General features: G+C 51.1%; 1 protein-coding gene across 1 annotated transcript in view; it reads left to right on the forward strand.

Annotated features, from left to right (window-relative positions):
* The window catches only part of ABCC1 (ATP binding cassette subfamily C member 1 (ABCC1 blood group)), a 118525-nt gene extending 104876 nt beyond the window's left edge, over positions 1–13649 (forward strand). The window contains exons 24-31 of the mRNA XM_077141674.1: positions 908–1107; positions 2592–2718; positions 3259–3360; positions 7726–7872; positions 9095–9253; positions 10012–10178; positions 11230–11424; positions 11998–13649. Coding sequence (XP_076997789.1) covers positions 908–1107; positions 2592–2718; positions 3259–3360; positions 7726–7872; positions 9095–9253; positions 10012–10178; positions 11230–11424; positions 11998–12106 — 1206 coding nt within the window. The 3' untranslated portion in view covers positions 12107–13649. The remainder of the gene's footprint in view (positions 1–907; positions 1108–2591; positions 2719–3258; positions 3361–7725; positions 7873–9094; positions 9254–10011; positions 10179–11229; positions 11425–11997) is intronic.
* Positions 13650–16822: the final 3173 nt, after the last annotated feature.

Raw genomic sequence — 16822 nt, forward strand, 5'->3', positions numbered from 1 at the left:
GCGCATGCCTGGATCTGAGCAGCTGGGACAGGCTGGCAAAGTTCTGTCACTGAGTGATACCAGCAGTCGCTATCTTGTCAAGTCAAAACATGAAATTGCTAATATTCTTTTTTTTTTACCTAAAAGAACAGTAGCTTCTTGTGGTTCATGGCAACGTTAGCAGGTACTGTGCTTAGCAAAGTCATACATGCTGTGTGTGCACAGCTGTTACGTGTGAGAGGACGTGATTTCTTACATGCCATCTACATCTACCCTGCAGAGCAGACCTTCCCCTTCCCTAACGGGAAACTGAGGTTCAGAGAAATTAAGCCGCTTCCCTACAGTTTTATTGTTGGCAGAGTCAGGATTTGAACCGAGGGCAGGTGGCCTTCAGCACCCGGGTCTGAAACCACACAGCTGGGGCCCTGAAACCCTGGCCGTGGGTGGCTTCAGATAGCGAGCAGCTGGAGGGTCACACTTGGCAGCCTGCCATCTGGGTTCGAATCCCAGCGAGTCCTCCGCCTCACCTGTGTGGCTTGAGCAGGTGAATTAACCGCTTGGTGGCTTAGTTTACATGTCATAAATAGGAATGAGCACCTCCCCTGGGGGCTCCTGTGAGGATTAAACGAGTTCTGTGTGAAAGCACTCAGAATAACGCCTGGGGTATCGCAAGTATTGGGCCCCGAGCCCACAATTCCAGAAGCGGCCACCAGAGAGCCGGGGGAGGGGCGGGGACCCGCAGCTTCGGCCGAGCTTGGCTGGGAGGGAACTGCAGAGCCACCCCACGCTGTCGTTTTGCCTCGGCTCTCGTGCGCACCTTTCAGGGATGTCTGTCCAGCCTAACCGTGTGCAGACTTAGCCAGCTCAGCCCGGGAGGGCGGGGTGGGGCCCTGCACCCACGCCCGCTGTCTGCCCTCTGCCCCCCCAGAGGTTCTACGTGGCCTCCTCGCGGCAGCTGAAGCGCCTGGAGTCGGTGAGCCGCTCCCCGGTGTACTCCCACTTCAGCGAGACGCTGCTGGGCGTCAGCGTCATCCGCGCCTTCCAGGAGCAGCAGCGCTTCATCCGCCAGAGTGACCTAAAGGTGGACGAGAACCAGAAGGCCTACTACCCCAGCATCGTGGCCAACAGGTGGGCAGCCCCCCGCAGCCCCGGGGCCTGGAGCACTCTGGGGCGGGGCGTACCTGCAGGGACAGGCAGCTCCTGAATCAGAAAATCGTGCAATCGCCGACCGTTAGCTGCCATCTCCGGAGGTGCAAAGACGGCCGGGGACAGGCAGCATTGTGCTGTTGAGTTGTGGCGCGACAGCACTCAGCTGTGTGGGCAGACACCCCCGTGCAAGGTGTTGGAGTTGTTTATAGGTGTTAGGTTACTCCATATGACACTGCTATTTGGGGGGTCAAAAGTGATCGAATAGCATCAACAACACCAAAAAAATAAATAAATAAAAATAAAAAGCAGACGTTTGCTAATCAGGTACTGAATTTAGAGCAGTGTCTGCTTTATCCCTGTAGTAGCATCCTCCTTACCTGTTATATTCTGAATATTTTCGAGAGGTGGGTAAAAAAGGTGGGGAGGGGGTAGGGGTTGGTGGTTCCAATGCCCTGGAAGTGACCCATAACTGTATCCCACCCACCCTTGATCATTCTTGTCAGCTCCCCTTTAACTGCCTGCGGTGACCACAAATTAGTGGAGACCCTGCCTTCTTTTGCAGACTTTTTAGGGAATGTGTCAAAATCTGGGTCTGTCCGTGGGACCACCTCATTCACAAATGTCACTTCCATGGCTCTTGAGAGCTTTCATGGCAAAAAGGTTGAATAACCTCTTCTCCATAGGATACTTTATATATATATATATTTTAGGATGCTTTATATTTTGAAACATTAAAATAACATTCTGAAGCTTTAATCCATTTTATAAAAGATGCTCTTAAGCAAGTAGAATATCTCATTTACATTTAAAAAGATAAAATCTTAAATATATATAATACAGATTTACTACTCGTTTTCCTTGATGCTAAAATGTACTGCTCCCCATCTGGGTCTGGGAACATCATGGATACATTTAACAAGGTAGTTTATTTCTCAACCCCCTGCCCACCAAGAGAAGATTAAATAGTTGATGACTTTCTGATATTTAGGAATTTCCAGTACATCTTTCTAAAGAGATGTTATGTGTATATATATTTTAAAAGCTAAAATGAGAAAAAAGTTCCTTACAAAAGGTAAGCTGCAGGCGGTGCAGTTGCTGGCGCAGTGGCAGAATTCTCGCCTGCCATGCCAGAGACCCAGGTTCGAGTTCCGACACCTGCCCATGCCAAAAAAAAATAAACCTTAAAAGGCAAGTTGCGGTTTCCTAGAAAAATTGCTTCTGGAAAACGCCTTAAATCCTTAGAGTTGCCCGTTCTTGAAATCACATGGCCCCAGCCCTCTTTCCCCCTGCTTCCAGGTTGCATGCGTCGTGAGCTGGGCTGAGGCCCGTTGTTATTTCAGTTAGCAAAGTAGGGAGTTCCCTCCACCCTGCTTTGAAGCCCAGAGCCAGCAGCCAGGTGTCTCGTCTGAAGAGCTGACCTGGCGTGTGTGTGTTTGTCCCTGTGCCCCCGTGTCTCCGCACAGGTGGCTGGCCGTGCGGCTGGAGTGTGTTGGCAACTGCATCGTCCTGTTTGCAGCCCTCTTTGCAGTGATCTCCCGGCACAGCCTGAGTGCCGGCCTGGTGGGCCTCTCAGTATCTTACTCTTTGCAGGTGAGAGAGGGACCGGGAAGCTCCTGCCACGTTTTCCCATTCTCTTAGTGAGGGAGCCAGTGTACCGGTGCCTGGCTGTTTGCTTTGGATTCCCATGGGAAGGGAGTAGAGGAAAGGGTTTGAGGAGTGAGGTTAGAGCCTGGTGATAGGGCCAGAGAGGGCTCTGACAGGTGGCCAGGATTTCCCCATGTCAGCACAACTCCCCAAAGGCCCGTTTGGGTGGCTGCAGCTACAAATGAGATGCTCCTGAATCTGTAAGTGTCCCTCACTACTGCATTAGCTGCATCTCACAGATTTTGATATATTGTGTTTACATCCCATCATCCAGGTCAAAATATCTTCTCAGTTCCTTTGGGATTGCTTCTCTGGCCTGTGGGTTATTTAGAAATATGTCATTTCATTGAGAAATGCAAATGTGGGTGATGGTACTGTTTTCTGTACCTTCCTTATCTAAAATATTTCATAATCCCTCATTACTTAATTAACGTGAAAGTAGCCCACACCCGCCCTAGAGACTCTGCATGACTCTCCCACTCTCAGGTGACCACGTACTTGAACTGGCTGGTACGCATGTCGTCGGAGATGGAGACCAACATCGTGGCGGTGGAAAGACTGAAGGAATATTCAGAAACTGAAAAGGAGGTAAAACGAGAGGCCCCTGGCCTAACTGCTTGACTTGATGTCCCCTGAGCCACGCCTTGTGTGTCCTTTGCCTCAGATTGGAAGGGGCTGTTGGGTTTCCAGCAGGTAGAACCCGCCAGCCTTCTGTCCAATCTCTGTGCAGCACCTGCCCAGAACCACCTGTTTGCAGAGTGAGAGAATACTTTTTCATGGTTATCCTGGCGTTCCCCAAGTTGTGGGATGCCCGTGGACAAGCTTATTGTGTGCTGCCAGGCCAGTCGGACTGCGCTCATCAGAGAGTGAGGAAATTATTCTCCTTCTAGTTTTGTTTCAAATCTTTTTGACGACATCCTAGAGAAAGTCTTACTTTGGTGCTAGGAAGCCTTTGGCAGCTGAGGAACTTGTGCTGATCCCCTTCAGTAGACAGACAGCAGCCTCCCGGCTCAGAGCCTTCCACAGTCAACCTGTGTCTTACAGAAAGTATCAGTTACTGGTAAATTTTAATGGGGGACCTCCTATTAGAGTAAATGATAGTAGTTTGCCATTGTGGCTGTATATACTTTTTCCTTTTTGAAACAAGCTTAAAAATTAAGCAATACATGAGGTAATTGAAAGTGTTCAAAGTAAACAGCAGATTGATTCTGCACATAGGTTTTGGAAAAATCATGATGTGATAAGGAATTGGCCGCAGTGTGGGAAACCTTCAATTGTTTAACTCAAGTCCCCATTTTACAGCAGTGCACTATGCCTGGTCTTTAATGCTCTGAAATGGTGGGAGCACCTCCTGTGTAAATAGGGTACATAACATTGGGACTCCCCCCCCACATTGAATGCATTTATTTATTTTACATAACAGCTATAATGAAAGATAATTCACATGCCATACAGTTTGTGCATGTAAAGTATGCAATTCAAATGAATTTGTTTTTGAAAAATTTTACTTGTTTTTGCTTTTTAAAATTGTTATTGTTTAAATACAAAATAGAAAGATCACTCACAGTCCTACCACTACTTAAAATATCTATTTTAAAATTTATTGTGTTAAATATATGCTTACACCTAAAGATGCATCATATTTAATATATACATAAAACATACTGCCTTCTCTCAAGTCTAGCATGTCCCCTTCATTTATATGTGTAAACTATGAAAGCAAGATATTCTTGTTGGAAAAAAAACTAACCCATACAGGAAGTTTATGGGGAGAAAAAGTAGAAATCCTTTTACCATCCCCTCCATTTCTCTCCTTTCCCAGAACCCCAGTCTTTTAACATTTTGCCACATTGGCCATACCATTCTTTCTGTCCATGGAGATAAAAACAGATGGATCCTGTTTTTTCATCCTTCCATCCATCCATCTGTTCATCGATTTACCTATGGATCTATTTTCTGGACACTTGAGCTTAGGTTGTATACATCTTGCCTCTTGAACACTTAATACTGCCCTGTATATTTCCTTAAAACAAGGATATTGAATTACCTTATCACCTTGAGTACAGTTATCAAGTTCAAGAAACTTAACATCTCTCCATCATCATTCTGTTTGCGTTCACCTCTCGTTTCCTGCTTTCTTTCAGTTCTTTGTCCATGTTTCCCTTTAGCTCTCTGAGCATATTTAGAACCATTTTTTTTTCTTTTTTTTCTTTTTTTTTCCCCATATGACAGACTCCACCCACACAGCTAGAACCATTTTTTGAAGTCATTGTCTGGTAGGCCCCAGGCCTGCTCTTTCTCATTGATGGTTTCTAATGTTTTAATAATCTCCTTTGCTTGGGCCGTCGCTTCCTATTTCTTTGTGTGCTTCATAATCTCACGTTGAAACCTGGACATTTTGATATCTTAATGTGTTATCGCTGTTATTTAGACTCTGAGACATCTGTTCTGTAAGCTGACATCCCACTAGCGTTGAGGAGGAGCTTTCCTTGAGTGCAAGGAGCTAACAAGAAAAGGGCGAAAAGAAGAAAATACCTTTTTCAGTCATTGCAGACTGTGGGTGTGCTCGCCTTCAGGGCTTTACCCTTACAGGGAATTTAGCAAATAGCTCTCTGCAAAGCACAGGACCTCCCCGTCCTTCCTGCTCAGGTCTTATCTTAGGCCTGCACATGCGGCCCCAGGAATTGCCCCATTTACACTGCATGTGAAAGTCCCCTCTTCCCTAGGAAACAGCTTTGGCACAGGCCTGGGCACTGCATGTAGGTCCTCCAGCCTGCAATTCCCGCTCCAGGCCGCTTGGCCTGCTGGTCTCCCCGTGTTCTGTAGGAGAGCGCAGTGAGCCTCCTGGTGGCCTCAGGCCACCACCAGACAAATTGGACCAAAGACCTGCAGGCTCCCGAGATGTGTGCAAGGCTTACTCTGCTTGCTCTGGAACCAGGACCAGGGTCCCATGCTGGGAGCGTGGGGTTTGCTCTGTGCCGAGCTGGTGAGGGGTGGGGCAGGGGCCAGCCAGGGCCTGGTGATTCCTGCAGCTTTTAAGAAACCTTTGTCTGGGTGTGGCACTTGCCCTGTTAACTGTTTTCTGGAGCTTCGAGAAGGATTTTCCTGCCAGCTCTTGGCTGGTTGTCAAAGTTTCTGTGGGGGGATAGGTTCGCTGAAGCATCTCGGGCCTCAGTCATCCTCCCAGTTTTGTTTGTTTGTTTGTTGTGTTGTTTTTTGTCTTTTTCCTCCCAGTTTTTAAAGCACATTTCAGGGCCGAGGCACTTTGCCATTGACATCCACTGTATGTGCTGCACAGTATCTACTTCTTAGGGTTGATTTTGAGGCTTAAATGAAATAATTTGTCTCAAGCACTTAACCCAGTACCCCATTTTATTAATGCTTAATAAAAACACTTATTTTGTAGAGCTTCCTCAGGGAGGCTGAATTTCACACCGAAAAGGTGGCCAACATTTTCTTCTTGTTGGGCAGCCCCCCTTTGCCCCAGGACTGAGTATGTAGAACTCTTGGCCAGGGTACCCCATCCTTGGGGACAGGTGACTTCCCAGGCCTGGTCAGGGCACTTGTGGAAATGCTGAATTAAGCTAAGAAGCTTTTTAGAAATTAGGATTGTGTGGCCTTGGGCAAGTTGCTTGCCCTCTCTGAGTCTCAGGGTCCTCGTGTATAAACTGGGGGTGATAAAAGGACGCCCTCTGTTCTAGTTTGCTAGCTGCCAGAATGCAATATAACCAGAAATGGAATAACTTTTAAAAAGGGGAATTTAATTAGTTGCAAGTGTGCAGTTCCAAGGCCAATTAAAGCAAGACTATAGAAATGTCTGTCCAATCAAAGGCATCCAGGCAAAGATACCTTTGTTCAAGAAGGCCAATGACATTAGGGTTTCTCTCTTGGGTGGAAGGGCCCATGGCAGCCTGCTAGCTTTTCTCTCTCAGCTTCTTGTTTCATGATGCTTCCTGGGGGGCGTTTTCCTTCTTCATCTCCGAAGGTCTCTCGCTCTGCGGGTTCTGCTCGTGGCTCCCGTCATTCTGTCGTCATTCTCTGCCCTCCCAGAATCTCCAGCTTTCTCCAAAATGTTTCCTCTTTTATAGGATTCTAGGGAACTAATCCTAGGTCCCACCCTGAATGAGTGGAGACCTGTCTCCATCTAATCAAGTTTAATATCTACAATTGTTTGAGTCATGTCTCCATGGAGAGAACCCAATCAAGTTTCCAACCTACGGTACTAAAAAGGGATTAAGAGAAATGGTTGCTCCTACAAGATTAGGATTAAAACATGGCTTTTCTAGGATACATAAATCCTTTCAAACCAGCACACCCTCCTGGAATTCCTGGGAGGACTGAGTGAGTTGAGTGGTCGAGTGGCCGGCCCGAAACCTGCCACGTCGTCCTCTCTGTGCATCTACTGTGGCTCTGACGTCTGCCCTCCAGAGCCGGGAGACAGTCAGAGGAACTCAGTTTCACTCTTGTGTCTCTCACTCAGTGACTCTGTCCATGAGTATTTATGAAGCACCCACTGTGCGCTCTGAGCCCTGGGGATACAGACAGTGAGCAGTGAGCGGATGCCCCAGTGGGCGTGGATGACAGAGAGAAAACAAATGAGTGTGTCAGGAGGTGGTCAGCACTCAGAAGGAGACCGAGGCTTGGGAGGAGAGAGGCATGGGGCCAGGAGGGTGACCTGGGGTCGGAAGGACTTGTGGGAGCAAGCCAGGCACACGGAAGAGCTTTCAGCCAGAGAAAACCACAATCGCAGAGGCCCAGGTGCAGGATGTGTCGACACGTCCGAGGAATAGTCAGGAGGCCAGCACGGTGCTGGTGGTGTGAGCAAGGGGCGGACGAGGCCACCGGGGTCATGCAGGGATCTTGGCGTGGTCATGGAGGCCCATGACCTCGTGCCCGTGGCACTGTGGGTGGACTTGGGATTCTGTCCTTTCTGCCCCGCCCCCCCCCCCCCAGGCACCATGGCAGATCGAGGAGATGGCCCCGCCCAGCACCTGGCCCCAGACAGGCCACGTGGAGTTCCGGGACTACAGCCTGCGCTACCGAGACGACCTGGACCTGGTGCTCAAGCACATCACTGTCACCATTGAAGGGGGCGAGAAGGTGGGTGTCCGGTCGCCGCTGGGCCCAGGCTGCGCGCAGCAGATGGGCTCCACTGTGCCGTTTCTCCCAGCTGGTTACACTCCCACCCTAGGGGGCTCAGGGGCCTTCTTGGGGCGGGGGGCACGGCTTGTGGAAATGAAAACTGCTCAGAGGGCACTCTCCGACAGGCTTGCTGACTGGGAGCCCAAGGCCAGATGAGGTTTTGAAAATAATATGAATAATTTGTAAATATTCAAAAATCTGGGGGGTTTTTAATAAAAATCCAATTCCCTACTTTTCTTGAAAAAAACAATCAGACCATATGGCAATCAGACCACTGGGCCTATACCCTCTGCCTACCTGTTCCTAGATGAGACACGGGCCTTCTAATAACCCCCATGCCGGCCGTGTGCCTGCTTGCCCTTGGAAGCATTCGAGTGCGCCATCTCTGGGGCAGGAAGATGCCACCATCACCTCCAGGGATGGCTTGAGGGGGCTGGTAAAATTGTCAGAATTCCGGAATCCGCCCTGGGCCCCTGGCTCTGCCTGGAAGGTCTGCTCTCCTTGGGACACTGCTTCCACTCTGTTAAACTGCCCCTCCCACAAGGCCTGAATGCTCCCTTCCCTCATGCTGTTTTCTCTCATTTGTACCGAGGGGAAGCACAGGGCAGGCAGCCTTCTTGCTGGGTCTTCCTGGCTTCTGTTGTGAGAACTTCTGCACAGATGCTGCTCTGTGATGTCTCTCTTAGAGGTTAGGGGAAGCCCGCCCACCTCTCAAGAGCCCAGATGAGAAGGGGAGAGTTGTGATTGGATATCAGAGTGTCAATCATTAGCCATTAAATGGAGGGCCTAGTTCCCTTGGTGGGGTGGGTGTTAAGTAGAGACCAGATCAGAAGCCCGAACCTCTTTTTGCTCCCCTCTGCTGAGATGGTGTGTGTGTGCATGTGTGCACATGCTTGGATCTTTGAAATATTTCAGCAGTTCAGGATGGGAACTTCACCACCAGGAGGCTGAAAAGCCAGTGCAGTGATTATTACCCAACATTATCCTTAACCTTTGGCCAAGATATCCCCTAATGCGGAATTTCTCAGGGAAGCTTGTAGGGTGGGGAAGGGTCGACCAGATGACTTAAGTGCTCTGGAGCAGATACCTGGCATGATGGAATGGGGGCTTAGGGGGGCAAACCTCCCCACCTCTCAGCACTGGCACTCCCACCTGACCCTGGGCCCTTCGTGCCCAACAGGTTGGCATCGTGGGCCGGACGGGAGCCGGGAAGTCATCACTGACCCTGGGCTTGTTTCGGATCACTGAATCTGCCGGAGGAGAGATCATGATCGATGGCGTCAACATTGCCAGGATCGGGCTGCACGATCTCCGCTTCAGGGTCACCATCATCCCCCAGGTGGGCCGCCCGCGGAGGCCAGCCCTGCGGCCACACCAAAACCCCTCAGCCCCGTCTGCCCATCTGCAGGACAGATGCACGTGTGCTCCTCTTTTAATGTTCTCATCATTTTTATTAAAGTTACAATATGTTCCTTCTCTACCGAATCTCCTCTTAGCATATGAATCACAGGCTAGAGATCAACTGGTATTAGACTCCGCCAGTCATTTCTTCACTCCCGCCGTCCAATGGGCAGTTTTCCCCAGCATCTAACAACTCCAGGTAGACACCGTCCTCTTTCCCCTGGCCACCGAAGTCAGCATGATAATCTCTAGTCCTCACGAGCTCAGCAAGAAATGAGAATTTTCTAAACTAATTACCTGTAGGTAGAGATTCCCTAAAATGTTGCCTTTAGTGTTACTTTTAATCTAAAAACAGCATTTCCCCAAAATTTCTTCTAAAATTCTCTTAGATGCAGGGGGAAGCGGTAGATTCCAAGACATCTGGGATTGGGAACTACCCATGCTGTGTCTAATTTCTCCAGGCTCCCCAACATATTTGCATAGCAAAGCCTAAGAAGTTGTGCAGCAAAGAAATCTAGTTCATTCCCCATAACCCAGCATTTTCCAAATTTATTGTTTTCATTATTAATATCCCCCAGAGTTAGTGATTCCAAGGAACTCTGAAACCCCATCTCCAAGAATTCTGGCAAGAACTGTTCACGTCCCACCTCCACGACGTGAGTTTCAAATGCCGCCTGCTGTCTTCTCTCCGAGCAGGACCCTGTTTTGTTCTCTGGTTCCCTGCGCATGAACCTGGACCCATTCAACCAGTACTCAGACGAAGACATCTGGACATCCCTGGAGCTGGCTCACCTGAAGAATTTTGTATCAACCCTTCCTGATAAGCTGAACCATGAGTGTGCGGAAGGCGGGGAGAACCTGAGGTAGGCAAGGGGGTAAGCAGGACAACCAACAGAAGATAAAACTTTGTCTTCTTGGATCTGTGTCACGTCTGGGTTTGAGTTCCAGCTCTGCCACAGACTTGTGCTTATCCTGGAATGAGTCCCTTTACCTCTCAGAAGCCTCTGTTTCTGCATCTGTAAAATGGGTTTTGATCCAGGCCCTTTTTACCATGAGATATAAACAGCACGGCCAGTACATCTACCTTTCTCAGACCAACTCCATTCGATTGAGAGTAGCTGCTGACTTTTAAAATATTAAAAGGCTAAATAACCATTGTCTTCAGCCTTCCCAACTTGCCTTGGCCCTTCTCCCTGGATCCCCAGAATCTGCCCAAGATCTGGCAACTAAGGTGTTAACGCCTGGCCCAGTGGGGAACCTCTGGAGTCCTGCTCCATTGTCTGTTGCTGTGAAAACGCTGCATCTCCACCAGCCACAAAGCTTCAGTGGTACTCAACCCGAGTAGTCACTGCTTGGGCTGGCATGCTTGGCGAGGTGGTTCTGCAGATCTTGGGCTCCCACCCACATCTGGGGGTCACCCAGCTGTCTGCTGGCCTAGTTGGCCTCAGCTGGGACAGTTAAGGTCCATTCCATGTGTCTCCAGCTGGCCCAGGTGTGTGGTCATGACAGTGGCAGAGGGTCCTCAGCAGGTAACGCCCCATCAAGCCCCTGCTGGCCATGCATTTGCAGACATCCTGTTGGCCAAAACGAGGCTCAGGGCTGCGTCCAGAGTCAGACTGCGAGGGTGGAGCACGTGGGCACAGGGTGTACACCACCCGTGCTGAACTACTCACATATCCTGATTATTCTCTCCATGAGCCGTGTTGAGAGTGCTTCCGAACCTGCTCCCAGCTCGACAGGAATGCGTACTCTGCCCGAGTTGTACTGCCTGCCCCAGGCACTGTCGATCCAGGGCAGGGCAGCATCTCCTTTTCTCCGTGACCCAGGGTCTCCTGCTCCTCCCAGCCTAGGCTCCGGCCCAGGGTCAGGAGCAGCTTGACATTCTTTCTCCGGGGCCTTTTTCTCCCCCTCAAGTGTTGGGCAGCGGCAGCTCGTGTGTCTGGCCCGGGCCCTGCTGAGGAAGACGAAGGTCCTGGTGCTGGACGAGGCCACGGCGGCCGTGGACCTGGAGACGGACGACCTCATCCAGTCTACCATCCGGACGCAGTTCGACGACTGCACCGTCCTCACCATCGCTCACCGGCTCAACACCATCATGGACTACACCAGGTGACGGCCCCGGCAGCCCCTTGTGCCCCCATCACCAACTTGTTCATTCATTCACTCCTTCCTCCCTCCCTCCCTCCCTCCCCCCCTCCCTCCCTCACCATCCGGTGCCCAGTGCCAGCCCCGGGGGGTAGGACCGCTCCTCCCGGGTAGCACCGGGCACCTCTCACATCCCTTATTCACGCAGCCAGCACACCTGTGGGGAGCACCTGCTGCGCCCCCAGCCCCGTTCCAGGCCCGAGGGACTCAGCAGGGAGCAGTCAGACAAGGCGTCAGCTTAAGGGTCCTCAGAGCCTAGCTGGCGAGAAAGCAGACAGTAGACCAGGAAGGAAGAAAAGCGGGATGATTTCAGGGAGCGGTTTATGGGCTGGGCAGGAAAGAGAACAAGATGGCCAGAGAGCGAGAACCAGGCACAGCCGGCGAGTCCACCTATTTAGGGGCCCATGACAGTGCTCTCAATCCTTTTAAAATGAGATGACACTGCAGGAGTCCTGGCAGCCAGTGTTGGGGGCAGAACCCCAGCAGCGACTTTCCCGGGCGTGTGCTCACCCCATTCCATGTCCCCTCCGCCCACAGGGTGATTGTCCTGGACAAAGGAGAGATCCGGGAGTGCAGCTCCCCCTCCGACCTTCTGCAGCAGAGGGGCCTCTTCTACAGCATGGCCCGAGACGCTGGCTTGGTCTGAGCCCCGGTGCCGCATCTGCCCGGAACAGCAGGGCCCATCCGTCGGCACCCGCGGAAGCATCGGCATCTTCTGGAACACCCGCCTCCAGTGCTGAAACTAAAAAAAACAAAACAAAACAAAAATAATAGTAGTAACAAAACCAAAAATCCCCCGAAAAAACCAAACATAGACAAAAAGCCACCGTCGGGCTCCCTGCCTGGACTCGGCCATGAGGACGTGGGAGAGACGCAGGGACGCATCCCGTCCAAAGCACACACCTCCCTCGCCTCTGTCGCACCTCCCAGGCGCACGCACGTCCTCAGGGCCCTGGGAATTGTCAGCCAGTGCCGCCCGCTGCTTCCTGCAGAGGAGGCTTTGGCAGCCAGACTTCCGAAGAGGCTGGTTGTGTGAAATATGCTAGCGACCAAATCCAGCCAACTGCCTCAGGCCTTCGGGAAGCCCCGCCCGAGGACTCAGGATCTTTGGGAAGCCCCTCACCTCCTCACCTGCTCATCCGGCCTCACCAGATGCTTCATTGCCTCGGGCCCGTGGTTCGGAGCGAGGGGCCTGGCGAAGACAGTTCTCAGCCTCGGGCAGCGCCCCGAGGGCCGGGACGCCCCTCTTACTCCACATTTGGTCTTCCGGACTCTCGGGCATTGTGAACCACTGTCCAGAAGCTCCCTCCGCAGGGCGAGAAGTGTCCTCCTTCACCTGTGTACCTTCTCCTCGGAGGGTTTGAATTCACCGTGATCCGGGACCCAGAGAGCCCCCGTCCCAGCCGGTTACCTCTTCCAGCCGACTTCCCGGCTTGGCTGCTCGCCGCCCACCCGCTCCAGCCTTGCCCTTGCTTTCCTTCCTGCCTCTCTCTCCCCACTGCCGGAGTGGGTTTCCTCTCCTTGGTGCCCGAAAGAGATGAAGTTCTGGGAATGGTTATGAAGCGTTCAAAGTGGACAGCACAAGGGGTCCCCCCCACCCAGATATTCAGTTGGCACTGAGTCTTCCCCGCCTGGTTTTTAGATTTTTAATTTCTCACCCTTGGAATTTGGTCAGCTGCCAAGGTGGCAGTGTGGCGAACTTCACATTTGTTACTCGGTCTCTTCCAGGACAAGAAAAAGAATCCACTTGTATTAGTGACTTTTTTTTTTTTAAGTACTGCTCCAGGGAGACAGATAGTCTCAAACCATTTGCTTTCTTAGGAGCAAGTGCCAGGCAGAGCAGCGCTCCCAGGGAAGAGCCAAGCTGGCCCTGCATTTGATAGTTGGTTCGGGTGGTTCTGGAAGAAAAGAAAAGGTGCATACCTCGAGGCCAGCCCTTCAGTTCTCTCAGTTAAAGACCAAAGTGAGACCCAAAATGCAGAGAGAGGTTCAGTTACATTATTGACTTCAAACCCGGAGGAACATCTTTCTTTTAAGTGGACATATATTTATTTTTTTTGTAAGTTATGCCATTCTTTCACTTTAGATAAGCCAAAGTTTTCATGGGCTTCTTTTTTGTAATGACTTACACTGGAAACATGAGTATTTGCAAATAATTTGCAGTAAAAAGAATACTTTATTTCTTTCTATATGACTCTTCCACATTCTTTGGGGCATTAGTTAAAGTTTTCAGCCATTTCCAGGAGACCCAGTGTGGATGTCCTCTTCTCTGCTTGTATCTTTCCCTTTGGCAAACGTGTCATCTCTGGTGGAAACTCTTGCCAGAAGGGGATGTATCCAGAGCTCAAGAATGGGAGTGGGTCTTAGTGGGCAGTCAGCCTGACAAGGTGGACAGAGCCTGCCCTCTTGGGTCACATAGACCTGGGCTTCAGTCCTGCCCTTTTCTTTTGCTGGCCGTGTAACCCTGGGCAGGTCATTTAGCCTCTGAGCCTCAGAGTGCTGCATCTGTAAAATGGGCTTATCATATCTTCCTGTTGGGATTGTGACGTTGAACAGTACATGTATGTGGTACCCAGGGCAAGATTGGATTCCAAAACACAGGCAAGGCAAAATGCACATGTGACACAAATTACCCTCAAAAGTCCCTTTGTCTTAGCTAGGCTAGGCTGTGCCACAGAAACAAAGGAACCATCAGATCTTGGGAATTGGACTCAAGGGGTCATACAGTTCATAATGAGCGTCAGGTGCCTCTTCCGGGCAGTGGTGAGACATCCAGATTGTTCTGGTGACATCAACTCTGGCTGGCTTCCAGGTCACCACAGCAGAGAAAGAGAGTGTGGACAAATCACATCTACCATGCAGCATCCAAACCAGAAATGACATCCATCGATTCCGCTCCTAGTTATTGGGCCAAAATTAGTTCCAGAGCCCCAAGCAAACCACAAAGGAAGCTGGGGAGTGTAGTGCATATGGAAGACAAGTATTTATCCCTCCCGATTTCTGTGGTTTCTCAGTTTGGGATAGTGGAGTGGTGAGACTGGCATATCTGGGAAAAAATGCACTAGATCTACTACTTGGTGTCTCGAATTCAAACTGGGCGAGTCTGGATAGCAGAAATGTCTGGGGAGCCCAGCGTTTTGGTCACACCCAAAAAGCACATGTCAAGTACAGGGTGCAGAGGGGGCCTTCCAGCACTGCCAGCCTTCCTTCTGACATCACAGTCTCCAGTCAAAAATAGTTGGCTTATATTAGGGGGCATGAACTTTAAAAAGGCCTAGAGAAAAGTAACTGGCAGGGTTATCACCATTAGGCTTCGTAGTGGTTGTGCCAAGCAGGGAGTCTTAATTCTAGATGTGAAATGTGTTTCCATCTCTCAGCCTGACCCTGGGTATGAAAATCTCAGGTTAGAACCTAGACATGTCCCTGAGGGTTGGCCTGCGGTGTGTCTGGGGTGCATGTGGATGATGGGGACAGCTGGGAGCGGGGCTGGGGTCACAACTTCGGCTTTAAGAAGGGGTGGCAGGGTGAGGCACAGCCCATAAGAGTGCAGGGTCAGGAGCGCTGACGTTGGGAGGGTAGGTGCTTCCATGCCATGCAGGGAGAAAGAGGAAGTAAGCTTTGTTTTGCAGCTGCTACGTGCCTGCCAGGTCCTGGGCTCAGCGCTCCATATAGTTCGCTCTTTCATTAAAGGGCATCCCCTGGGCCAGAGAGAAGTGAGGAACTGGGCCTGATGCTTCCCAGTGTTGGGCTGCTTACCTGTTCTCATGCTCCCATCCTGTATGCAATCCTACAGCAAATACTGACTTTCTCCAAGAATCTGAAACCCCTTCCCTTGCATTGCTGCTCCCCTCCCCACTGTCTCCCCTGGTATCACTCCAGCATCCGTGGTCTTCCTGCTTTCTGCCCAATACACCCCACTTCCTCCACAGTCTTACTCTGCTCTAGTGACCCCATAAAAACACACATGAGAGCGTGTCTCTCCTCTGAGGTTTCCCCACCCTCTCAGGGTCGCAGCCAACTCGGGCTCGAGGCTCTGTACAGCCTGGCCTCCTATGACCTCTGTCCTCATCTCCTGGCCTCTTGTTATCCCATCTGCCTCTCCAGCCACACCTTCCTCTGCTGATCATCAAGTCCCCCCGGTGCCACCCTGCCTTGGGGTCCTTCCTCTTCCCCGGGAATCAGCATTGCTTGCTCCCTTCCCTATTGGTTGTAGCCTGTTGACTTCATGAGGGGAGAGCTTCCCACCTGCTTATTCCTTGCTGTATCCCTGTCCTAAGAGCAGGGCATGCAGATGCACTCAGGGACCGTATTCTTTGATCAAGTTGCTGAGCGTCTTGTGGGTCACTGGGGACTCCAGAATGCCCTTTTAGATCTTCTCACAGTGCAGTGGAGATTGTCATGTCCTCCTGGTCGGGCGGTTTTGAGGATGAAAACGGATCACAGGCAAAGCCCTAGCACAATGCTTGGCCCTTAGGACACCTGCACACACGGTGATGCCATCCACCTATTTATGCATCCATTCATCTACCCATTCAGCCATCCATCCACTCAGGCTTGCAGTCAGCCACCTGTTGGTCCCTCCTGTGTGCTCTGCACTGTGCTAGATGCTGGGGGGAAAGCTGTGAACAAACACAAAAACCCCAAGGTGAGTCTGGCACTCTGTAGGCGTGGCTGGGGACAGCAGAAGCATGAGGACTCCCTGCCCAGGTTTGAAGGTGACTGACTACATGAACTTCTGACCACATCCTGGCAAAGAGAGAGAGAAGCTGGAATTAAATGCAGACTTGTATTACTCGCTGCCCGAAGTGGGAGGTCACAAAACCCTGTACAGGCTGGGCCATCAGGAAGCAGGTGGCGTCCGGTCCCTCCTGACTCACCCACAGCCACTGCTCAAGTGACCGTGGCTAGACTACTGATGGCAATGGGTCAGGCTAGCCAGCGATTCTCAAACGAGGTGACTTTGAACCCCCTGGGGAACACTGGCCAAAGTTAGGAGACATTTTTGTCACAACAGGTGCAGTGGGGGGAGGGGGGCTGCTACTGACACCTGGTGGGTGGAGGCCAGAGATGCTGCCAAACACCTACAACGCACGGGACAGCCCCACCCACAGAATGAACTGGCCCCAAATGTTACCAGTGCCGAGGTGAGGAAACTCTGGTCTCGGCCCTTCTCTGCAGTCCCACGGAAGCCCTCAAACACAATGGCTTTGACAGTCATAGCAGACGTTTACTCAGTGCTTACGTTGTGCCAGTTCTTCCCTGGGCCCCTACGTGTGTCAGCTTCCTTTATCCTTACAGCCATCCCATGAGGCCCACAAGAAGCCCTGCCCTAGCTTAAAGTAGCGGTTGAGGGAGCTGTCCA

This window comes from Tamandua tetradactyla, chromosome 23 (assembly GCF_023851605.1).
Source record: "Tamandua tetradactyla isolate mTamTet1 chromosome 23, mTamTet1.pri, whole genome shotgun sequence".
NCBI classification, from domain to species: Eukaryota; Metazoa; Chordata; class Mammalia; order Pilosa; family Myrmecophagidae; genus Tamandua; species Tamandua tetradactyla.